This window comes from Mobula hypostoma, chromosome 23 (genome assembly GCF_963921235.1).
Source record: "Mobula hypostoma chromosome 23, sMobHyp1.1, whole genome shotgun sequence".
NCBI classification, from domain to species: Eukaryota; Metazoa; Chordata; class Chondrichthyes; order Myliobatiformes; family Myliobatidae; genus Mobula; species Mobula hypostoma.
In genome coordinates, this window is record NC_086119.1 from 29822022 (window position 1) to 29847471 (window position 25450).

The 25450-nt window shown below is 42.4% G+C and overlaps 1 protein-coding gene across 3 annotated transcripts in view; it reads left to right on the plus strand.

Moving 5' to 3' along the window:
- The window catches only part of LOC134336817 (rab effector Noc2-like), a 258174-nt gene that overhangs the window by 179035 nt on the left and 53689 nt on the right, over positions 1–25450 (plus strand). For all 3 annotated transcript variants that reach the window (XM_063031313.1, XM_063031312.1, XM_063031314.1), the window contains one exon: positions 12543–12714. In XM_063031313.1, coding sequence (XP_062887383.1) covers positions 12543–12714 — 172 coding nt within the window. The remainder of the gene's footprint in view (positions 1–12542; positions 12715–25450) is intronic.

Sequence of the window (25450 nt, forward strand, 5' to 3'; positions counted from 1 at the left end):
TGCTCACACTGGTTTCCAGACCCATATGTTTCTGTGGCCTTTCAACTCTGGTTCAGTTTCTGGAATTAGAGCAGTTTGTGATATTGTAGTCAAGTCTGTATGTTAACATATGAATAACTAAGCTTCTCACTGAATCCAAGCAGTTTTGTTATTGTATGTTTTGGTTCCTGACGGAAGAGCTCTACAAGAAGGGTCAGAGCCGTCTCTATTTCCTGAGGAGACTGAGGTTCTTTAACATCTGCCGGACGATGCTGAGGATGTTCTATGAGTCTGTGGTGGCCAGTGCTATCATGTTTGCTGTTGTGTGCTGGGGCAGCAGGCTGAGGGTAGCAGACACCAACAGAATCAACAAACTGATTCGTAAGGCCAGTGATGTTGTGGGGATGGAACTGGACTCTCTGACAGTGGTGTCTGAAAAGAGGATGCTGTCCAAGTTGCATGCCATCTTGGACAATGTCCCCCATCCACTACATAATGCACTGGTTGGACACAGGAGTACATTCAGCCAGAGACTCATTCCACCGAGATGCAACACAGAGTGTCATAGGAAGTTATTCCTGCCTGTGGCCATCAAACTTTACAACTCCTCCCTTGGAGGGTCAGACACCCTGAGCCAGTAGGCTGGTCCTGGACTTATTTCCTGGCATAGTTTACATATTACTATTTAACTATTTATGGTTTTATTACTATTTATTATTTATGGTGCAACTGTAACGAAAACCAATTTCCCCCGGGATCAATAGAGTATAACAATGACTATGACTAAGTCTTACCTGCGGATAAGATGGGCTGAAGGGCATGGTTTGGTGCAACCTACAATTAAACTAAAGGAGTGAAATATGTGCCAATATAGGATGCCTCAGTGAGCTTTGTTGTCATTTGGTTACATTTTACATCAAAACTTTTTAAAGCAACCTAATTTTTCCTCAACAACACCGCGAAGTAAACAGTTTGTGAAATTCCTTACTTAATTTAGAGATTTCTGCAATAAAATCCTGCCATACGTTTTTAATAGGCTTCAAGGTATTATACTCCACAGGCTGGGAATTCTGTAATGAAATGAAAATTACCTTGCTTTACCTGAGGAGGTCATCTTGGGTAAATGTGCGCAGAACACCTGACAATGTGTGGGGTACGATGCTTTTAATGTGGGTGATATTATTGCTATTATTTGGACATAAATGAGCTTCTCAGCAATAAACAGGAGTTCTGCAGATGCTGGAAATTCAAGCAACACACATCAAAGTTGCTGGTGAATGCAGCAGGCCAGGCAGCATCTCTAGGAAGAGGTACAGTCGACGTTTCAGGCTGAGACCCTTCGTCAGGACTCTCAGCAATAATACAGGTTGAATACCCATTATCCAAAGTTCCCAAGTCAGAAAACCAACAAAATATGAAATTTTTGAGCACTGACATGATGTCACAAATGGAAAATTTCACCAAGTGCTGGGAAAGCTCCCAGGCGATGTATGCCACAGACTATTCTGTTTTGCCTATTGTGCACTCAAACGTACCAACATCAGAGCTTTGTGGTTTAAATAAAATGCTTAATTTTTTGCCAGAATGGACATTTAAACATTTTCCCACATTATTTGCTAGATCTTTGTCCAGCCACTTCACCTGTCTATAGTGCTTTGTCATCTCCTAATGTTCTATTCCCTACGTCATTTCTTGCCTACCTTTTTGTCATTACCAAATTTAGCTGTCTTCCATTTAGGATAATTTGAGAGAATATAGCTAATTCTCTCATACAAAATTCAATTCACAATGACGTCTTGCATGAAAACTTACTTTTCTTCCTCATTTGTATAGGTTGTGAATTGAAGGTGTTTTGTTGGAGCTAAACATCTATTTCAGCTGAACTTTATTTTCTAACTCTTGATTGGTTTAATCCATGACATTAGTTGCTACCTTATGCATTGTATATGACCTTCAGCCATAATAAATACTGTAACCTAACCTATATTTAATATAAGTCATACACAGTTCTGCCTGCCTATCTTTTGGACTTCAGTATTGTACATTTACAGAGAGGCATGACGACAACTGCTTTGTTACTAGCAGAATTTTCTCATCAGCCTGTTGATTTTGGCTCCAGCAAAGGTGAACTACATTGGTCAATCAATTGACAGATTTTACTGGTTCTATATGTAAATATTCTCGACCACATTCAGCTAAGCTTTTCATATTGCTACTTAAAATAATTTTAAAATATTCATATATTTATATTGTTTAAATCAGTTAGGTCACAGCTCAGTACATCACAGAAAGTGGCTTCCCTTCCAGGGACTCTGCACTTCTCACTGTCTCAGTAAAGCAGACCCCAACCACTCCAGACATTCTCTGTTCCCCCTCTTCAGTCAGGCAGAAAATACAAAGCCTGTAAGCACGCAGGTTCAGGACAGCTTTTACCCTGGTGTTATGAGACTATTGAATGGTTCCCTAGTAAGATGTGATGGACTCTTGACCTCACCAATCTACCTCATTGTGATCTTGCACCTTCTGGTTACTTCCACTGCACGCTGTCTGTAGCTGTTACACTTTATTCTGCATCCTGTTATTGTTTTCCCTTGTTCTCCCTCAATGAGTAATGATTTGATCTGTATGAACAGTACACAAGTGAAACTTTTCACCGTTTCTTGGTACATGTGACAGTAAACCAATTCCAATTCTATATATTTGAACTAATATTTAATGTGGCACTTTACAGTGCACTTACGACCAGGAGGTAAAAGTAAAATGTGTATGTCATGGAGCAAGAATGGGTAAATGGTGAGTCAGTTTATTATAGAAAACAATTAGCAATGCATCTTGAAGCCCAGAATGAAGATGAGGGTCGAGGTTTAAATAGCAATATAAATTCACCTCCTCAAGATTTATCTAGAAGAAAAATACAATTAAGTCACCACTTGGGATTCACTTCAAGAGAATGGATACAACAATATGATTTGGTGATAATATAAAACCATTTCAGCATGCCCACATTTTATGCTTCCAGTATATGCTGAATAATATAACAGCTGAATCATAAACATAAAAGGTTCTGCAAATGCTGGAAATCCAGAACAATGCTGGAGGAACTCAGCAGGTCAGGCAGCATCTATGGAGATGAATAAACAGCCAAAGTTTCAGGCCGAGATCTTTCATTAGGACTGGGATAGGAAAGGGGAAGATGCTGGAATAAAAAGGTGGAAGGTGGGGTGGGGAAGGAGGAGAAGCTAGAAGGTGATAGGTGAAGCCAGATGGGTGGGAAAGGTAAAGGCTGGAGAAGAAGGGATGATAGGAGAGGAGAATGGACCATGGGAGAAAGGGAAGAAGCAGGGAGAGGTGATAGGCAGGTGAGATGAAGAGGTTAAGAGGTCAGAGTGGGGTTAGAAGAAGAGGGAAAGGGAGAGGAAAAATAAGAAAAAGCAAGTGGTAGAAAAACTTTGATATAAATGACCTGGATTTTCTATCAGTGTAGGAGGGTGATCTAAATGATGTTTGTCCTCAAAGCCATGAGCACTGCAGGGTGGAATTTCCCTTTTACAGTGTGTGTTGCTGTTACCTGCCTACTATTAGGGTTCTGCATTCTGTGCTATCCAGTAATATTTATGGAATCTGTATACCCGAGTAGCTGGATGGAAGAATTCCGACAATCGTAACGCTGTAAAACACTAATTGTGCTTAATTTTACAATGAGTGAATTAAAGGTTGGGATTTGCACATAGAACGAACAAGAAGTTCAAGTGTTATAAATTAATACCTAGGATATTTTGAAATAATTATTCCCAAGGAATTTGACTTCACCTGTATAAATTTAGTATTTTGTAAACACAAAATAATCTGAAGATGCTATTGTCAAAGGAAAACTCACAATGCGCTGGAGGAACTCAGCAGGTCAGTCAGCATCAGTTGAAAAGATTAGTTGACGTTTTGGGCCGGAACCCTTTGTCAGAACTGAAGGAAGAACTTTGGGGAGGGTTTGAAGAATGCTGGTAGTTGAAAAAAACAGTAATTTTAAAAACAAAGAGGTGGGGGAGGGGAAGCAGGGAGGTGATTGGCAGGAGAATAATGCGAAGTAGTAGAAGGAGGCGGAACTATGAGGGAGGTGATGTAAAATAGGGATAGAAGAAGGGAGGGGGAGGGAATTACCGGAAGTTGGAGAATTCTTTGTTCATACCAAGGGGCTGGAGACTACCTAGACGGTATATGAGGTGTTGTTCCTCCAACCTGAGTTTAGCCTCATCATGGCAGTAGAGGAGGCCATATATGGACATATCTGAATGGGAATGGGAAGCAGAGTTGAAGTGGGTGGCTACCAGGAGATCCTGTCTGTTGTGGCCGACGAAGCGGAGGTGCTCGACGAAGCGGTCCCCCAATCTGCGTCGGGTTTCACCGATGTAGAGGAGGCCGCACCGGGAGCACCGGATGCAATAGATGACCCCAACAGACTCACAAGTGAAGTGTTGCCTCACCTGGAAGGACTGTTTGGGGCCCTGAATGGTGGGAAGAGAGGAGATGTAGGGACAGGTGTAGCACTTACGCGTACAAGGATAAGTGCCGGGTGGGAGATCCGTGGGGATGGACGTGCGGATAAGTGAGTCACGGAGGGACCGATCCCTGCGGAAAGTGGAGAGGGGTGGAGAGGGAAAGATGTGCTTAGTGGTGGGGTCCTGTTGAAGGTGGCGGAAGTTGCAGAGGATAATGTGCTGAATCCGGAGGCTGGTGGGGTGGTAGGTGAGGACAAGGGGAACTCTGTCCCTGGTGTGGTGGCGGGAAGATGGGGTGAGGGCCGAAGTGCGGGAAATGGAGGAAATGTGGGTGAGGGCATCATTGATCACTGTAGAAGGGAAACCACAATCCTTAAAGAAAGAGGACATTTGAGATGTCCTGGAATGGAAAGCCTCATCCTGGGAGCAGATGTGGCGGAGATAGAGGAACTGGGAATAGGGAATGGCATTTTTGCATGTGGCGGGGTGGGAAGAGGTATAGTTGAGGTAGTTATGACAGTCGGTGGGCTTGTAGAAGATGTCAGTGGACAGTCTGTCTCCAGAGATGGAGTCCGAGACATCGAGAAAGGGGAGAGAAGTGTCAGAGATAGACCAAGTGAAGTTGAGGGCTGGGTGGAAGTTTGAAGTAAAATCGATGAAATTGACGAGTTCAGCATGGGTGCAGGAAGCAGCACCAATGTAGTCGTCAATGTATTGAAGGAAAAGTTGGGGAGCAGTACCAGAGTAGGTTTGGAGCACAGACTGTTCCACGTAACCAACGAAGAGGCAGGTGTAGCTGGGTCCCATGCGAGTTCCCATAGCTACACCCTTAGTCTGAGGAAAGTGGGAAGAGCCAAAAGAGAAGTTATTAAGTGTGAGAACCAGTTCCGCCAACCGGAGGAGGGTAGCGGTGTTGGGGAACTGGTGAGGTCTATTATCCAGGAAGTAGCGGAGGGCTTTGAGGCCTTCTTGATGGGGAATGGAGGTGTATAAGGATTGGACATCCATAGTAAAAATGAAGTGGTTGGGACCGGGGAACTGGAAGTTATTGAAGAGATGGAGGGCATGGGATGTATCGTGGATGTAGGTGGGAAGGGACTGAACTATAGGTGACAAAATGGAATCCAGGTAGGCAGATACAAGTTCGGTGGGACAGGAGCAGGCAGAAACTATGGGTCTACCGGGACAGTCAGGCTTGTGTGTCTTTGTGAGGAGGTAAAACCGAGCGGTACGGGGTGTGGGAATAATGAGTTTAGCGGCTGAGGATGGAAGGTCTCCGGAGTTGATAAGGGCGGTGATTGTGCGGGAGACAATGGTTTGATGTTTTTTGGTGGGGTCCTGTTCCGGGGGTAAGTAAGAGGAGGTGTCAGAGAGCTGCCGTTTGGCCTCAGTGAGGTAGAGGTCCGTCCGCCAGACTACTACGGCACCACCTTTGTCAGCAGATTTGATGGTGAGGTTTGGATGAGTGCGGAGAGAGTGGAGGGCAGTGCGTTCAGAGGGAGTGAGGTTGGAACAGGAGAGAGAAGTGGTGAAGTTGAGACGGTTGATGTCTTGGTGACAGTTGGAGATGAAGAGATCAAGTGCAGGTAGAAGGCCCGGGCGGGGTGTCCAGGAGGAGGAGGAAGGATGAAGACAGGAGAAGGGGGAGGGAAATCCTTGCCAAAGAAGTAGGCTTGGAGACGTAGGCGACGGAAGAAGAGTTCAACGTCATGGTGGGCACGGAATTCACTGAGGTGTGGACGGAGGGGGACAAAAGTGAGGCCCTTGCTAAGGACAGAACGTTCTACCTCAGAGAGGGGAAGGTCAGAGGGGATGGTGAAGACACGGCAAGGGTTGGGGTTGGGGTCAGAGGAGGGTGAAGAGTGGGAAGTCTCAGGAGGGAGAGGGGGGTTGGGGTGTTCAGGGAGAGTGGGGTTAGGGGAGGATGATAAATCAGAGGAATGGATGGACGATGAAGGGTAGAGGGATGTTTGGGAGTTGATGGGAGGAAAGAGGGTAGTGGGGGAATAGGATAGGCGGTGGGACCCAGCGGCAGTAACAGCGGTTCCGGTTTGGAGAGTTTCGGGACCTCCGTAGGAGCTGGATCCTAAACTTGGCGTGGCAAAGACTGTATCCTGCAGGGCCCCAGAACTGAGGTCGGAGTCGGAAGTGAGTGAGTTCATGGCTTGCCGGGGGCTGGTTCCCCTTTTCAGGAGGCAGTGGTTCCAGTCAGGGTCAGAATCAGAGGCGGATGGGTCTCCGGCCTGCCGAAGGCCTGAGAAGTCCAGGTCCGAGGGGTTTCGGACCAGGCTGGAGCCGGTTGTTGTCGTGGGCTCCAGGCGGGCGAGCTTGTTGTCCTTCTTGGATGCGAGGAAGGAGAAGAAACGGCGGATGGATGCGTGAATCTGGCGGAGAATGAAGTGTAGGAGAGGTGCATGGCAGACGGTGGAGAGTGAGTCCCGGAGTGGTGGCAGAGAGAGGGACAGGGCCCTTAGGTATCTTCGCATGGCAGCGAGCATGGCGCAGAGAATCCCGCGGGAGCAGCGGTCAATGAAACGGAGGTACCTGGGATCCTTGCTGGGCCCGAACTGGGAGGCCTGGAACCGGAGCTAGAATCCCTGCGGTAACAGATGGCGGCGGAGACACGTTCCCAGGAAGAAGACGTGGCTGTGGTAGCGGGTCCTGAGGAAGGGTTTCGGCCCGAAGCGTCGACTGATCTTTTCAACTGATGCTGACTGACCTGCTGAGTTCCTCCAGCACATTCTCAGTATTGTGTAGCCAGGGAGTCTGGGTTACAGAAATTATACTGTAGTTATTAAAGGCTGTGACAAAACTAAATAAATAAAAGGTAAACATTTGGGTTTTATAGTGAACATAATACATAAAAAGTTGAAGTTTACATACTTTAATTGCTTTTACATTGTTTGTCAAAGGCTGCAACAGTGCACCCTGGTGATGGAGCAAGGTGTCACGTACTGTGGATTCTTACTGTCCTTCCAGTGTACGCAGTACTGAACGTTGCTGTCATTTCTGAAGGGTGATGACAATTCTACCAAATCACAACCCCAAATTGACTTGGAAGCAATTGTTTCAAGATTTACAACCATGAGAAGTTGTGCAGATGCTGGAAATCCAAAGCAATACACACAAAATGCTGGAGCAGGTCAGCAGGTCAGGCAGCATCTGTGGAGGAGAGTAAACAGTCAAAGTTTCGGGGTGAGACCCTTCTTCAGGACTGTGTGAAACTTTAATGGTTGAAATAGTGATGTGGTTGATATAAAATGTACAATGACACCCAAGAAATCGCTTTTAGATATATTTTATACAGTTTGATTCCAATAAATGCAGAAATCACTTTTATTAACACACTTCTGAATGGTTCATATTGCCTTTATTAGATTCACAAACAGGTTGTTGTCAGATATTGAAGTGTCGTCACTGTTGTTATCTAGAGACATATAACAGCTAATTTATTCATTGCAAGTTCCATTGACACCGTATGGAGAAGAGAGATGAGTGACAGATTGGTTTTGCATCAAGCTCTCTTTCCAAGACAGCTTCTTTCACAACCAGGGTTCAGCTATCATCTGCAGAATGAAGAGGTTCCACAGCAGTTTATGGTCAGAATTGTGAACGTCTTGGAACACAGTCTTCCGTGGGGTATTTTTGTAAATCCAAGAGTGAACATCTGCTGGCCTTGGCCATGATGCAAGGATGGGTGGTGCTGTTGGATGTACTTGGCCTTTTGCTGGATTGTAAGAGTGGACAATGTTGCCTTAAACGTGAGTTAGTGCACTTCTATGTAAGATACTCTTCGATTTCTGTTTAATTAATGATCCTTAGGGTTCTTCTGGGAGTCAAAAATGACAAGCAGTCTTAATTCCAAGATTTCAGTTTATTTTAGATTACTAATGAACTTATGAATACTGAGCAAACTATGTAAAGAGCTGAGAAATGATGCTAAGAGGGGAATTAATGCTAAGGGGTGTAAGACAAAGGAATAGAAGATGGTGCTTCTGAAAAATCTATCACTTTTATAGATAATATAAAGAAATTCCTTTGACAGAGATAAATTAGGCTACATAATTAAACCAATTACATCATATGGGTAATATGCTAATGCTTAGCCAATGGAAAAATGAGAAAGGCAATTAACTGTTAGTTTAGCTGCTATACTGCTTTCTGCCAGTGAGTGTGAAAAATACATGAGTTTGCTAAAAAGTACAAATCTTGTAAAATGCATTATTTAAAAATACGGTAGTTTCCAATAACAGCTATACTACACGAGTTGTATTACTGGTGGGCTACATGGACAGTACTGCAGACACAGCCTGTTAACCTACTACCATGACAAGATGTGACCCTGCTTGTGAATGTATGAGAATACTCATCATGGATTGAGAGTGGAAAGCTTTCTAACATTTACTATTGCTACATATTGTAGAGAAAAGACATGAAGTGAGCTTCCAGAATGTGTGGTTCTTTAGGAATCCAAAGCTGCTGTTCCATAACAAGCAAGAAGAGCCACTCTGAAGCACTTGAATGAAGGACTCTTGATCTCTTGCCAAGCAAGTTGACAGAAATTTACCATGAAATAAACCAGCATTTGAAGGGCACAGGGAAAGGATGCCAACAATGTTAAGAGAATCATAGACATCCACGAGCCACTCGCCTTAACCTATTGTCCTGACCAAATAAAGCACAGCTGAGCAATCATGAATTATGCAGGGCCATTTATGGGATAAATTATTTTAATCATTAATGGAGCGACATTTCTTACAGACAGAGACAGTTCTGTAGGCTCGTGACAATTTGAGAATAATCTTCAAAGCATATTAAGATAGCATAGGACTGGAACTGCTGTCTCAGCCCCAACACCCAGGTTCAATTGGTCCAGTATGGAGTTTAAACATGCTCTCTGTAACCACATAGGCTTCTTCTCTCATCATTGGCTGCTGTAAATGGGTTCTGGTGTTGGAGGGTGTTAGAATATGGGACTAGCAATTGGAATGTAAATAGTATTAAATAAAATTAGTGCAAATGAATGGCTGTTTGCTGCAGATCCAGCTGGCTGAAAGGGCAGCTTCCAAGCTCTAGGATTCTATGCACGTGACCGCTTGCTTTTATGGAATTAACTCATGCTGCCTTATCTCCAGAAAAAGCAAAGCCTGAAGTGTATTCCCAGACTCCTTTTCTATCTATATCCTAAATAATGTCCTTGTACTTTTCATTGATCTTCTCAAGGTTGGACTGAAGCTGGATTTGGGTGATAGAAATATTTTGCTGCATAGCAAGATTGTTGAATGAAGCAATAATAACAAATCTCACTTGATTCATGATGCAACCAAAGGATGCATAGAGCTTCACTGGATAATCTGATTAGATTTGTCCAACAGCTTTCTTCATCTGCATGAAGATACAGCATTCTTTCTAATAAACCTGTGCCCTTGCATCACTGGTGTATCCAATTTTGGACTGCTGCATAGCTAAAAGCTTGATAAACTTTGTAAATTTCTGGTAAAGTAATATACTTTATACTTTATTGTCGCCAAACAATAGATAATACCAGAACGTACAATCATCACAGCGATATTTGATTCTGCGCTTCCTGCTCCCTGGATTACAAATCGATAGTAAATATTAAAAATTTTAATTATAAATCATAAATAGAAAATAGAAAAATGGAAAGTAAGGTAGTGCAAAAAAACCAAGCGGCAAGTCCGGATATTTGGAGGGTACGGCCCAGATCCGGGTCAGGATCCGTTCAGCAGTCTTATCACAGTTGGAAAGAAGCTGTTCCCAAATCTGGCCATACGAGTCTTCAAACTCCTGAGCCTTCTCCCGGAGGGAAGAGGGACGAAAAGTGTGTTGCCTGGGTGGGTCGTGTCCTTGATTATCCTGGCAGCACTGCTCCGACAGCGTGCGGTGTAAAGTGGATGGAAGATTGGTTTGTGTGATGTGCTGCGCCGTGTTCACGATCTTCTGCAGCTTCTTCCGGTCCTTTAAAGGATACCTTCGAGAAGATTAATAAGAAAATTATTTTCCATTTAAATTTAAATTTTAAGTGCCTGTATAAGAGTATGCAAAATGTCAACAAGCAAATTGATCAATCTTTTTTGTTGACATAGGTATCATAATATTGAAATAAATAGTTCAAAACACACAACACACATCAAATTTGCTGGTGAACGCAGCAGGCCAGGCAGCAACTCTAGGAAGAGGTACAGTCGATGTTTCAGGCCGAGAACCTTCGTCAGGACTAACTGAAGGAAGGGTGAGTAAGAGATTTGAAAGTTGGAGGGGGAGGGGGAGATCCAAAATGATAGGAGAAGACAGGAGGGGGAGGGATGGAGCCAAGAGCTGGACAGGTGATTGGCAAAAGGGATATGAGAGGATCATGGGACAGGAGGTCCGGGAAGATGGTGGGGGGGGGAACCCAGAGGATGGGCAAGGGGTATATTCAGAGGGACAGAGCGAGAAAAAGGAGAGTGAGAGAAAGAATGTGTGTATAAAAATAAATAACAAATGGGGTACGAGGGGGAGGTGGGGCATTAGCGGAAGTTAGAGAAGTCGATGTTCATGCCATCAGGTTGGAGGCTACCCAGACGGAATATAAGGTGTTGTTCCTCCAACCTGAGTGTGGCTTCATCTTTACAGTAGAGGAGGCCGTGGATAGACATGTCAGAATGGGAATGGGATGTGGAATTAAAATGTGTGGCCACTGGGAGATCCTGCTTTCTCTGGCGGAAAGAGCGTAGGTGTTCAGCAAAGCGGTCTCCCAGTCTGCGTCGGGTCTCGCCAATATATAAAAGGCCACATTGGGAGCACCGGACGCAGTATATCACCCCAGCCGACTAACCTCCAACCTGATGGCATGAACATCGACTTCTCTAACTTCCGCTAATGCCCCACCTCCCCCTCGTGCCCCATCTGTTATTTATTTTTATACACACATTCTTTCTCTCACTCTCCTTTTTCTCCCTCTGTCCCTCTGCATATACCCCTTGCCCATCCTCTGGGTTCACCCCCCCCTTATCTTTCTTCCCGGACCTCCTGTCCCATGATCCTTTCGTATCCCTTTTGCCAATCACCTGTCCAGCTCTTGGCTCCATCCCTCCCCCTCCTGTCTTCTCCTATCATTTTGGATCTCCCCCTCCCCCTCCAACTTTCAAATCTCTTACTCACTCTTCCTTCAGTTAGTCCTGACGAAGGGTCTCAGCCTGAAACGTTGACTGTACCTCTTCCTAGAGATGCTGCCTGGCCTGCTGTGTTCACCAGCAAATTTGATGTGTGTTGCTTGAATTTCCAGCATCTGCAGAATTCCTGTTGTTTGCGTTCAAAACACACAGTTGATCACATGATTTTGCTGTTGTGATGGAATACCACATTCTGTTTCTAGGCTTTTGCTTACGCTAAGTAAAAAAGCAAGCTCCAAACAATTTTTTTGTGTGAAGACAGTTGGTTTGGAAGTCTGTCTTACTGTCTTGATCTTGCCAATGTACAGATATGCAAACAGCAGAATCAGATGAATGAGTACATGGAATTGAGCCATTGTTCTTATGTTCACTTCCTCAGTATGCTTTCTGTAAAACTTATATTAACCCTGATAGGGTTTCCTCATGTCCTTTATTTATACAGACTTCTGGGAATGTCAGGAAAGACTTGCCGGGAATAAAGCTTTCTTAACCTTATCATTCATAGTGCAGAGAGTTTTACAGTTATAACAGAAGGTAGTCACTTGTTTTTAACAAGATAAGGAAGGTCAAAGGTAAACAGGAGTGATTCGTGCTGTTTGAAATTAGTATCATTGCTTGCCTTTGTAACTCCACAATTTTAACCAGTCATTGTTTTTCGTCTTTAGTCTTACAAGTGTTTACAAGTGTTATTTAATAATTTTCCACAGTTAATGGCTGACTTATATGTTTTACAGGTTCCTAGAAGTTTGCATAAAATGCTTAATTAAAATGCATAATATAGTCAGTTTCATGAAAATCCCAGTGCATGATCCTGCACCATCTTGAGTTACATTGGATTCCTTTAATAATAGCACCTGGGAGCAAAGCTAAATTTTTGATTTTTGATGTTTTACAGATTTGGAAGAGATCTGGTGCTTGGTTTTACAAGGGACTGCCAAAATATATTCTACCATCAAAAAACTCTGTCAGAAACACTGAGCTGCACTTACGACCTCTTCAGTTGGAGACCTTGCAGCATGGAGGAAGTGTTATTGTCAACCGCTCCTATAGCTGGGCAAGAGGAAGAGGTTGGTTTCTTTTTCATTCCTTTAACCTTACTGCAGACAGGTTGGTGTCATTTGGAAAACATCTTATAGCTTCCTTTGTTTCAGACCCGCCCCTGTGCCCAGCAGCATTAACTTTCTCTATCAGCTTCACTCCCAGGAATTGATTTTTCCTAATCTATTACTCTTTAACATCCACCATCCAGAATCAAGTCATCTGCATACCATTATGGTCTCTCGGCCTTTCAATTAAGTCCTTAACCTATCCTGTAGAAAACATTGTGACAGTTATCTACATCCCTGATTTCAATGGGCTTCTCACTTTTTAGGTATTTTTCCATTTTAGGTGATATATTTTACCATGTCAGCTGAGCTTTAGTGGACTATCTAGATTAAATTAAGACCATCCTAGACAAAGTTGCATTACTTTCTCTGGAATGTCAGAGGCTGAGTGGAGACCAGATAAATGTTTATAAGATTATGAGGTGCATAAATAGGATGGGCAATCAGAATGGTTCTCCCCTGGGCAAAATGCCAAGCATTAGAGGGCGTGCGTTTAAGATGAGAGGCTGTAAGTTTAAAGGAGATGTGCGGGGCAAGTTTTGCTTTGGACAGAGAGTGGTTGGTGAATGGAACAGGCTGCCGGGGGGACTAAAGGAAGTAGATGTGATAGACACATTAATGTGCAAGGAACTAAGAGATACTGATCATTTACTGTATAGGCAAAAGAAAATTAGCTTAATTCTGCTTTGTGTTCGGTGTTGACAATGTGAGCTAAAGGGACCTTTCCTGTACTATGCTGTTCTGCATTCGACATTCTATCTAGGAATCTTAAATATATTTACAAAGTGGCTGGTTGTTGTCTACTATTAAATCTATAACTACTGCCAATTTATTATTCTCATCATCTTGCCTCTGATTCCTCTGTGTAATCCCTTGCTCCATATTGTAGAAATCTTACACGTTCCAGTCCTTGTTAAAACAATCAAAGGGGGAGTAACCAACTACTTGTCTTTACATTCCTGCCACTGCCTGTAAGGAGTATGTACGTTCTCCCTGTGACTGCATGGGTTTTCCCCAGGAGCTCTGGTTTCCTCCCACAGTCCAAAGATGTACCAGTTGTTTGGTTAATTGGCCATTGTAAATTGTCCCATGATTAGGCTAGGATTAAATTGGGGCATTGTCGGGTGGCGTGGCTCGAAGGGCCAGATTGGCCTATTCCGCGCTGTATCGCTACAGATAAACAAGTAAACAAACAAACAAACAAACATTCTCCCCCTCCTAATGCAGGGAATGGGCTGGCAACTCACCACTCTCTGAAATTAAGCTGACTGCACAGAAAAACATAATATTCGTTAACTATTTGGTTGGTGCTTTTAGTATACTTGAACACTTGCGCAGAATCAAAGACTTTATTGTTATTTTTTACATTTTTGTAAATATATATTTAGATATTATGATCAAGGTTTTAGAGTATGACCACAAACATCATTGCTTTCCTGAGTGACAAGTATAATTGGATAAAATTCCTGTCGGGAACTGCTGAACCCGTTTAATTTATTCTTGATGTTCCTGGCATTTTGATACAAATATCTGTTACGCTGGCTTTTCCGTTACTGTTCGTATTCACTGATGTATTTCTTCCTCAGTTATTCTTAAGGAGTGTAGAATGTGTAATTTGAACGTGTTTCTGCACTAAGATTCTATGAAACTCATGGATAATATGAATATTAGGTCAATAAAGCTTTGGCCTTTTTGAACTTATTTAGGCACAGGGACATGAGGAAAATAGCCACTCAGGTGAGAGGTGAAACAGTTTTTTGAAAATGAAGATTTGTACACCCTTGCGTGTCAGATTATTTATTTATTCTTGCAAAGCTCTTCGAGTTTGCGATATACTGAAGTTGCTGTATAAACATAAATTGTAGTTATAGATAGAGAGGCATGCATATATCTTTGTGCAATGAAACGGCTGATTTGTGTTTATGTACTGCCTCATTGTGTGCTTCAAATAATAGTTTCCATTTCATACCATGTTCCAGCAACTATTCTCAGTCAGTAATGTGAAAGATGACTTCTGTTTGCATCAGAAATTTAAACCAAAGGCTGATCAAGAGTTGAACTTCTGTTTCTGGCGCATGTCTTGAACTGTTTGAAATTGCCAGGGTTGTTGTTTGTCTGATAGCCCCTCAGATATCCTGGTCCATGTCTTTTCCTCAAATACAAATTTACTTGTAGATTTGAGAATGGCGGGGGCTGGGGTGGTGGGGGGTTGTGGGTATGATTTCAGTGAGAGTGATATCTAAAGAAGACTGTGACTAGTACATGCAAGTATTGCAAAATGTGCTGTGTATCTGGCTTCCTGCTTTCATACTGGACCCAGCACTGAGGCTGGGAATTTGTTCCTGATTTTGCTGTGATGACCATTTGCATATTCAACATTTCTTTTGAATTCATTTGAACAGGGTTGTTGACCCTTCATTAAATGAAATTAAGTGGTTTGTTACTAGTTTTTAATCAATAAACTTCTAATAATTTTCATTGAATTAAAAAGGTTTCTAAATTTTGTTCTTTTTCTAAGTGTTTTATTTGTTTTTAAATACCTGTGATAATCAGAGATATAATCAGATCCTGTAGACTGTGAATGTAAGGTGTGGACCAGATCAGGTGTGATCTTGGAACTTATTCCGATCTCTGAGCAAATAAATGACTCATTATTACCATTTGCATTTATTAATAACTGTCTATTCTGACTGATGCTTAATTATTGAATGTCCCATAAATGGAAACACTGCTTTAAATTTCTTCTGTTTTGTGGCCAAACTATTCACTCATGCACATGGTCATGCGTTTATCTGGAGTTGCAGGAAATGTTTGATCATGTCCTTTATTAGAGACTAGGAGCTCAAGTTGGCCACGGAAGACAAATTAGTGATTTAGTTAGGAAGTTTTTTGTTCAGTACACCAGTGGTCACATCACATCAATTTAATCCGTACCTGCTGTTGTCACCAGTATGTGTGGCAACACTTGCGGGCTGCCTCAGCTCATCCTTGGGTTATGTTAACACTAAACAACACATTTCACTGTATGTTTCAATGTACATTTAGTAAATACAGTAAATGAATCTGCATCTGAAGAGCAGAGAATGCAAACATGTATTAAATTGGCAGGATGTGACCAGTGGTGTCCTGTAATGATCTGCATTGAACCTGTAACTATTGTACTTATAAATAACAGATAGGTTAAACTGCCAGATAAGCAGGATGAGAAAGGATACTAAAATGGCAACATATTAAACAGTGCGGTAGAAGCATTAAACCATAAAGAAATATTGAAAAATTAAGTGAATGGGTAAAATTATGGGATCTTACCGCAAAAAAAAAATACATTTGACGAGAGTCCTTTCTGAATAATAGAAACTGGAACTCTTAAGGTGGCTTGAAGGACGATGTTGTACAGGTTATGGAGAGAAAATATTAAAAATGTGAATGGAGTTCTGCCCTTGAGGCATAAAGACTTTATTCTTCTTACTCCAGAGTCTACTTTGTGCTACAGCTTTAAGGTTTCAAAATACTAAGGGTAGATAGTAAGAAACCCTTTCGGCTAGGTTGGACATCTCAGACTATGGCGCTCAATTTAAAGTTAGGACCAGTCTACAAAGAAGTAAGTGTTAGTATACACTTCCATACACAAAGGTTGATAGTACCTGTGCCATAACAACTTTGAGCGTAACATAGGCATTTCATCTTTCCTAAGCTAAGGGATTTCTAATGGAAAAACATATTTTTGGTTATCAATAGCTTTGCTGTGATTTTTACAAATGGTTACAAAAACTTAAATTCCATGTGACAAAGTTCTCAAAATGGGGTTGAAGCTACCATCAAGCTTCTCTGTTTCTGTAAACTTAGCAATGTGCTTTGGTAGGAATTCTTTTGGTCATAATGTGTTATGATATAACTATGTTCATGAATATATCCTTTTCTAATGAAGTAGCACTTTCTACAGCAGGGGTCCCCAACCTTTTTTTGCACTGTGGACCGGTTTAATATTGACAATATTCTTGCGGACTGGCCGACCCGGGGGTGGGGTGGGGTGGGTAGGGTTGCCAACGGACAAGAGTAGAAGTCAAATACGTTGTGTTTACCCAGAGAAAGACTACAATGACCATGAAGCCTTGCGTGGGCATCAGTGTGCATGTGTGTACCTGCCGATTTTTTTTCTCCGCAAATCCTTTTTGGCGATTCTGTTCGGGGGGGGTGTTAATCATGACTGGAATATAGGTGATAAGTGGCTAATACACTCAATTTCATTTCTAAAAGGGTTTATCTAACGAATTTAATATTAAACACACAGTGCATATTTTCCTCGCATGAATATTGTGATAAGTCAATTATCAGGGAAGGACAAGAGAGTTTAAAGTAAGTTTTGAACGAACTTCCAGTAGAAATGGTAGAGGCAGGTTCGATATTATCATTTAAAGAAAAATTGGATAGGTATATGGACAGGAAAGTAATGGAGGGTTATGGGCTGAGTGCCGGTCGGTGGGACTAGGTGAGAGTAGCGTTCGGCACGGGCTAGAAGGGCCGAGATCGCCTGTTTCCATGCTGTAATTGTTATATGGTTATATAGGTCAATAGCATCATAACATTTTAAGTAACGTTTGGATATTAAACACACAGCACATATTTTCCCCGTATGAACATATAAAATCATTGCAACACACCAATATTGCTGAATCGGTGGGAGCCCTGGGCTTGTTTCCCTGCAACGAGACGGTCCCATCGAGGGGTGGTGGGAGACAGTGATACTTGAAGGGGGTTCCTTATGTCCAGTCTATTCCACAATTTAGTTTTTGTTGCATTCATTGCAGAGACATGTTGGGAATGGAAGCAACGTTTTCTGTGCTTTTGTGGCTATCTCAGGATATTTAGCCTTGACTTTGATCCAGAATGCTGGCAGAGATGTTATGTCAAACATACTTTTCAGCCTGCTGTCATTTGCAAGCTCGAGGAATTGATTGCCTTCCCGCGCTGACATGGATGATGCGGAGGTAATGACCTGACGCGCGTTCAAGCTCAACAATGTGTGACGGAATGAGGAAAGGTGCAGCTGACTCATATCGCCAAATCATATCGTTTCCTCTCGGCCCGGTAGCACATGCTTTGCAGCCCGGTGGTTGGGGACAGCTGTTTATAGAATGAAAGTCTTTGCATATGCAATGGATTCTGGTTAATCGGGGCAGCCACTAATCTGGAACAATTCTTGAAGAACACAGATTAGTCAAGGAACTAGCTGGGATTCCCTTTGTTTCTATGGGACGCAGTGTTGCTTAATTGGGACAGGAGACTGTTGCCAAACAGTTTCTAACTAGTGTCAGTCAGGTGCAATTATGTGGCTGTTAGATATTATGTTGTGCTTAGAGCAAACAGTTTTGAAATAGTGTTATTTGCGTGTGTTTGTGTTCAGAAAGCAGTGATTTTTGTCACCCATAATTGGTGAGAAATAAACAGTAAGACAATTTAGAATACTTTTGCTCACTGTGGTTTCAAGCATTGAGGTTTGGAGATGCCAGAATTGGCCAGGAGTGAAAATTAACCAATTCCACTACAAGTTAGGAACAACGAAGTATTTGAAGGTATTGACAATTACCTTGAATGTTACAATGAAAATGAAGATTTAGAGGACGCAATCTTTGAAAGCATTGTATGAAGGTATCCCATTATCTGCACTAGGTGTCTGTGCTAATTTTGTTAATTTACAGTCCATCAAAAGAACTCTGGAGCGTGCTGGTTGTCCATCATATGTGACAATGACAGGGAAACTTGTACGGGAGAGTTTTTAAAGTGCAAAAGCTTTTGCAGTGGGACAACTGTTCCACTCTCTCGAACACGGAAGTCTAGGTCCGGTGGTGCAAATGATACAGGCATCTTCCTTGGTTGCAATGGATAACCATGACCTTCTATGCCTTATCATGCCCTTCGCTCTCCACAAAGCATTGCAAATCTGCCTTTTTGGCCATTGGACCTCACAGCTGATCTCATCCGCCCAATCCACTGGAACGGACTTCACATGCTAAAACAGGCATGTCCCTATGTCATGGGGTTATGAGGCCCGTCTGCTACCCTCACTTGGTGTAGGCTGCCTGTCGAAGCAGTGTGCTAGAATGTGGCTGCTGGCATGTGCAAACTCCTACTTGGAGCCACAGGTGAGAGCTGAGTGTCCGATGGGAAGTAAATGTAAAAGAACTGCCCCAGAATGGACATCACAAGCCCCTTCACTAGAGCTGTTACCCCACACTGGACACGTCATACATGGCAGTGTACACTGATTCAATTACTCTGTTAATAACTATTAAGAACAAATATGCAGTTTAATTCCTCTGTTGATAACTATTAAGGACTAATACTCAGTTTTATAGTACTGTAGTAGTATTGGCAGTGTCTAATTTGTTCTGTATTTCATTTAAATACGTTATTTCTTTTTCAGTTGAACAGTTGTTTGCCTTATTTATACCTTTTTAACTACTTCCATGAAACTTTGGCTAATTATGGCAGTTGCCTAATTGGGCCAAAATGTACTTGTCCTAATGTGTCCCAATTAACCAGACTCCACTGTACTTATAGTGTTATATGTCAGTCCATTGAAACGTTATTTACTGTAACCATAGAATCCATATTCAATATGTGTAATATGATTTTGAAGACCATATCATTTTCCAACTGTAATTTCGCTTTATTACAAACTTCACATAAAAGTTTGGAATTTGTTCCAACTTCCTATTTATTCTATGTGTGATTATCTTGATACCATTTCACTGTAACATAGTCCAATCAAAAGGACAAAGGGGTAATTTTAACCATATCTACTATAAACCCATGGACTTGCACAGCTAACTCAATGACATCTCCTCTCGCCTAGTCTTCTGTAAGGAAGCCTTCCCCATCAGTCTCTCCTTCTCTGCTGCATCTGTTCTCAGGGTGAGGCTTCCCTCATTCTTCAAGAAGCAGGGCTTCCTCTCTGCTGTATTTGCTGGAGCCCTCACGTAATATCTCCTGTACTTCCTGCATTTCTGCTTTTATTCTCCCTTTACCCAGACAGAACAGAGGCAGAGTTAGCTTGGTCCTCATCTTTCAGCCAGCTTGCCTCCATGTCCCACCATTTCCAACAGGTCCAATTGGGTTCCACTGCCATTTGTACCCCCCTCGTCCCCACCACCCCCCAGGTTTTTACTTTTTGTAACTCTCATCCCTTTCCACTCAGCCTTCCCTGGATCCTGGAACTTCCCATGCAGCTGTAGGAGGTGCAACACTTGTGCCTGTGCCTTCTCCCTCACCCTCACCCTGGGACCTCACCAGCCCTTCCAGGTGAGGCAGAGACCATTTGCAGAGCACCTGTGGTCTGCCGCAGCAGCTATATTGAGATACCATTGCATATCATTTCAGCCCCCTTTCCCGTTCCCACACTGACCTGTCTTCAGCTTTCTCAACTGCCACGGTGAGGCAAAATGCAAACTGGAAGGAAAGCTCCTCATGTTCTCTGCACTCTAATGGGATGAACTTTCCATTTTCGGGTAACTCACTCCCCCTTTGGCGCTTCCTCACTCCCACCAGTTCACTCAGGTTCTCTCTCCCTTTGTTCACCATTCCCGTCACTCCCGTCATTTGTTATCCCACCCCACCTGCTTCAATCTGCATACTCATCACCTGAACTTCTTTTCCCTTTGGTTCACCTTTCCTAACCTCTCCTCCATGTGGCTCTATCTACCCACCATCTTCTCCCCTCACCTGGCTCTATCTATCACATACCAGCCTCAGTCACACCCCTCTATCTCACTTCCCCTTCACACTCACAGTCCTGACGCAGGGTTTCCAGCTGAAATGCCAGTCATTACTCCACCTTCATAGATGCTGCTTGACATGTTGAGCTCTTCCAGTGGTTTGTTTGTTGCTCCTGTCTCCAGTAAATTTAACCTAACAGAGTTATTAGCCTCACTGCATGTTTAGCAGTCTATCTGTATTTATGAAATATTGGAAAATATAGTAGTTATGCGCATGTAAGATTAGGGTTTGTTTTGAATTCATTTGATTAGAACTTTGGAGATCTCTTTCAGTATAATGAAAGGATAAATAGTTACTCATTCCCAAAATGCTTTAGAGTCTCATCTGTTATGGTACAATCCAGCTGACATTGTGGTTTAGTTGTTTGCTGAGATGGCACGATTGGAATGTTTTCATGATGATGCTATAAATCAGTGAGCTGAGCAGTTTTGAGATAAGGCAAAGGACAATGAAAGCAAGGATGAAAACAGTCTCATCTGTTGTTTTGAAGGAAACAATTTTCCTCTGAGAATGTAGTTCAAAATAACACTCCATTATTTATTATCAATGACAGGAATTCATAAGACATATCATTAGCTGGCTTACCTTTGTGTTTTATCTTTTTTTTCTCCATGTGTTTTTTTACATGGATTCTGTTGTTTTTAAAAGCTTCCCAATCCTCTAGCTTTTCTTTAATATTTGGTATATTGAATGCCCCCTCGTTTACTTTTAAGCTCTCTTTGACTTCCCTAGCTGCCTCATCCTCCTTTAAGAATGCTTATTTTTCTTTGGGATAAACTAATTCTGTGTCTTTCAAATTACTCCAAGGAACTCCAGCCATTGCTGCTCTACCATCATTCATACTAATGTCCCTTTGCAATCAACTTTGACCAGCTCTTCTCTCATGCTTCTGTAGTTATCTTTCCTCAACTATAATACTAATACATCTGATTTTAGCTTCTGTCTCTTCCTTTGCTTTAAGTTCACTAACAAATCTGGTTCATTAAACAACACTCAATCTGGAATTTCCTTTTCCTTAGTGGACTCAATCACAAGCTGCTCAAAAATGCCATGCGGCGGGCATTCCACAAATTCGTTCTATTGAGATCCAGCACCTACCTGATTTGCCAACCTACTTGTACATTGAAGTCCCCCGTGATCATCATTAGCATTGCCCTTTTTGCATGTCTTTGCTACCTTCCATTGTAATTTGTACCCCACATCTGGGTTACTGTTAAGATACTTGTATATATCTCCCATAAGAGTGTTTTTACCTTTGCAATTTCTGAATTCTGCTCACAAGGATTTTACATCCTTGGATCCTATGCCACTTCTTTCTAAGGATTTGATTTCATTTTCACCAACAAAGCCACCCCATCCCCTCGGTCCAGTTGCCTGTCATTTTGATATAATGTGTTTCATTGGCTGTTAAACTCCTAGCTGTCAGCTTCTTTCAACCATGACTCTGTGATGCACACAAAAATAATACCTACCAGTGTCTAACTGTGTTGTCTTACTTATTCTGTATACTGCATGTATTCAGAAGTTCAGACCTGTATTCACCCTTCTTTACAATTTTCTCAAATGTTGCTTGAAATTTAATTCTTATCCTTTCTAAATGTTTTCTTTTTCTTATTCTTTATTATAGAGACCTCAGTAACCTCCTTCTGCACTCTCCTTCCCTTTTACTTTAACACACTTTTCTAAGCTGTTGAACCCACCCCCTACAATTTAGTTTAAAACCCTATCCACAGCCCTAGTTATACACTTCACCAGGACCCTGATTCCAGTATGGTTCAGGGAACAGCTCCCTCCTTCCCCAATACTGGTGTTAATGTTCCGTAAATCCAAACCCACTTCTCCCTCACCAATCTTTGAGCCACACGTTTAGCTCTTTGATCTTTTTAACCCAGTGCCAATTTGCATATGGATCATGTAACAATCCAGAGAAGATTACCTTTTTGGTTCTGCATTACAATTTAATCCCCAGTTGCTCAAATTTCCTCAGAATATCTTTCTTTGTTCTCCCTATGTCGTTGGCATCCACATGGACCACAACAACTGGATCTTTTACTAGCTTTTCTTTCAGTTAGTCCTGACGAAGGGTCTCGGCCTGAAACGTTGACTGTACCTCTTCCTAGAGATGCTGCCTGGCCTGCTGCGTTCACCAGCAACTTTGATGTGTGTTGTTTGAATTTCCAGCATCTGCAGGTTTCCTTGTGTTTGCGTTTTTAAACTGGATCTTTTCCCTCCCACTTCAAATTCCTGTGCTGTTCAAATGAGATGTTCCAAACCCAGGCAACATCATTATTCAGTATTCTTGATCGTTGCGACACATAATTGTGTCTATTCGCCTGTCTATATTATCTGCAATACAACTGCATTTCTCTACCCCTCCCATTTAAGAATCCTTCCAAACCATAGTGCCAGGGTGTAGTTGCTCATCCTTCCTACAGCCAACATTCTCATCCTCAGTGAACAACCTCAGTGGCTGAGCCTGTTTTGATGAACTATAAAAATCAAAAGCTCTTAAATGTTGCAGGAAACTAGAAAGGGAAAAACGGTTGGAACCAAACAAAAAAGTGAAATTTAGTGGTACTGGATTTTTTTGTAATATCTCATGTTTGAAGAAGAATTCATTTGGACTTGGTCAATAACAGAATCCCTTACAAACTATATTTGGTGTCAGAATTTGAATTACATGACAGCGTTGAAGTCAGTGGAGAATAACTTTAGCTGGATCTCAGAACTAAAAAATTTACTTAATCCTCTGAATTTTCTGCCTGGCATGTTAGGTCAATATTGATATTTCTCAAAATCTTAAAGAATTAGATCTCTTCTCCACTTCCGTGCTTTCAAGGAAGGAAGACCTTTTGGTGAGCTCTAGTTTTGCTGGTAGTATTCTAAGCCGCTTAAAAAGGAGACTGGATCTGCACATGTAGTACATGTACTTTAACTGGATAGCTGGAGTCCAACCTTACTTCTATAGTAATTATCCCTCTGTAGAATCATTAATGCTTTTCTTATGTCCTTTTTCTACTGTTTGAAGTAATATCCACCCATCCGCGTCACTTAGCTTGTCCTTTTTCACGGCTTTAATAATCTTAGTGTTTATTATACGCTTCCTTTCACAGCCTTTTTTGCAGAAAAATATTTTTTAGCATTTTGCTGCATTGTGTTGTTTCTGCTTACTTGCAAGCTACAACCAGGGTCTATGCACCAGACTTATTTAATAATATACCTTTCTCAGCATGTAGAACCATGTGGTATGAAATAACACAAGTTGAGTGCTGATTGCATTTAGTTATTGGTTTTTAAGTGCACATTGGTCCCGCTATGTTAGTGAAGTAACTGATCGGGACATCTGATTTCAGCTGTTGGCCAGAAAATAATTATTGGCCAGGATGTTCATAGATATTCGAAGCTCCTCTTAGGATAGGGTCTTGCACCTGAAAGATGACAACTACTTCATTAGTACATTTCCACAATCCTATAATGAAACACATTCTGGATGTGTGCTCAAATTTCTGGATTGGGACTTACTTAGATCCCCTCCAGTTCGCCTACCAGCCCCAACTAGGAGTTGAGGATGCCATCGTCTACCTGCTGAACCGTGTCTATGCCCACCTGGACAAGCCAGCGAGCACTGTGAGGGTCATGTTTTTTGACTTCTCCAGTGCGTTCAACACCATCCGCCCTGTTCTGCTGGGGGAGAAGCTGACAGCGATGCAGGTGGATGCTTTCCTGGTGTCATGGATTCTTGATTACCTGACTGGCAGACCACAGTATGTGTGCTTGCAACACTGTGTGTCCAACAGAGTGATCAGCAGCACTGGGGCTCCACAGGGGACTGTCTTGTCTCCCTTTCTCTTCACCATTTACACCTCGGACTTCAACTACTGCACAGAGTCTTGTCATCTTCAGAAGTTTTCTGATGACTCTGCCATAGTTGGATGCATCAGCAAGGGAGATGAGGCTGAGTACAGGGCTATGGTAGGAAACTTTTGTCACATGGTGTGAGCAGAATTATCTGCAGCTTAATGTGAAAAAGACTAAAGAGCTGGTGGTAGACCTGAGGAGAGCTAAGGTACCGGCGACCCCTGTTTCCATCCAGGGGGTCAGGATGGACATGGTGGAGGATTGCAAATACCTGGGGATACGAATTGACAATAAACTGGACTGGTCAAAGAACACTGAGGCTGTCTACAAGAAGGGTCAGAGCCGTCTCTATTTCCTGAGGAGACTGAGGTCCTTTAACATCTGCTGGACGATGCTGAGGATGTTCTACGAGTCTGTGGTGGCCAGTGCGATCATATTTGCTGTTATGTGCTGGGGCAGCAGGCTGAGGGTAGCAGACAACAACCGAATCAACAAACTCATTCGTAAGGTCAGTGATGTTGTGGGGATGGAACTGGACTCTCTGACGGTAGTGTCTGAAAAGAGGATGCTGTCCAAGTTGCATGCCATCTTGGACAATGTCTCCCATCCACTACATAATGGACTGGTTGGGCACAGGAGTACGTTCAGCCAGAGACCTCTTCCACCGAGATGCAACACAGAGCGTCATAGGAAGTCATTCCTGCCTGTGGCCATCAAACTTTACAACTCCTCCCTTGGAGGGTCAGACACCCTGAGCCAATAGGCTGGTCCTGGACTTATTTCCTGGCATAATTTACATATTACTATTTAACTATTTATGGTTTTATTACTATTTAATTATTTATGGTGCAACTGTAACGAAAACCAATTTCCCCTGGGATCAATAAAGTATGACTGTGACTATTACTACTGCACCTTTTTGTTGTTGGTTGAAAATTCTGCCAATTGAGCCAAAGGTGAAAATCAGCACAGAGATGCAAGGTGGTAGCACATTTTAGAAAGCATCTGAAGGTGGGAATGTTGAATTAAATTCCATGGCTAAGGGTAGTGCTGCTCAGCGCAT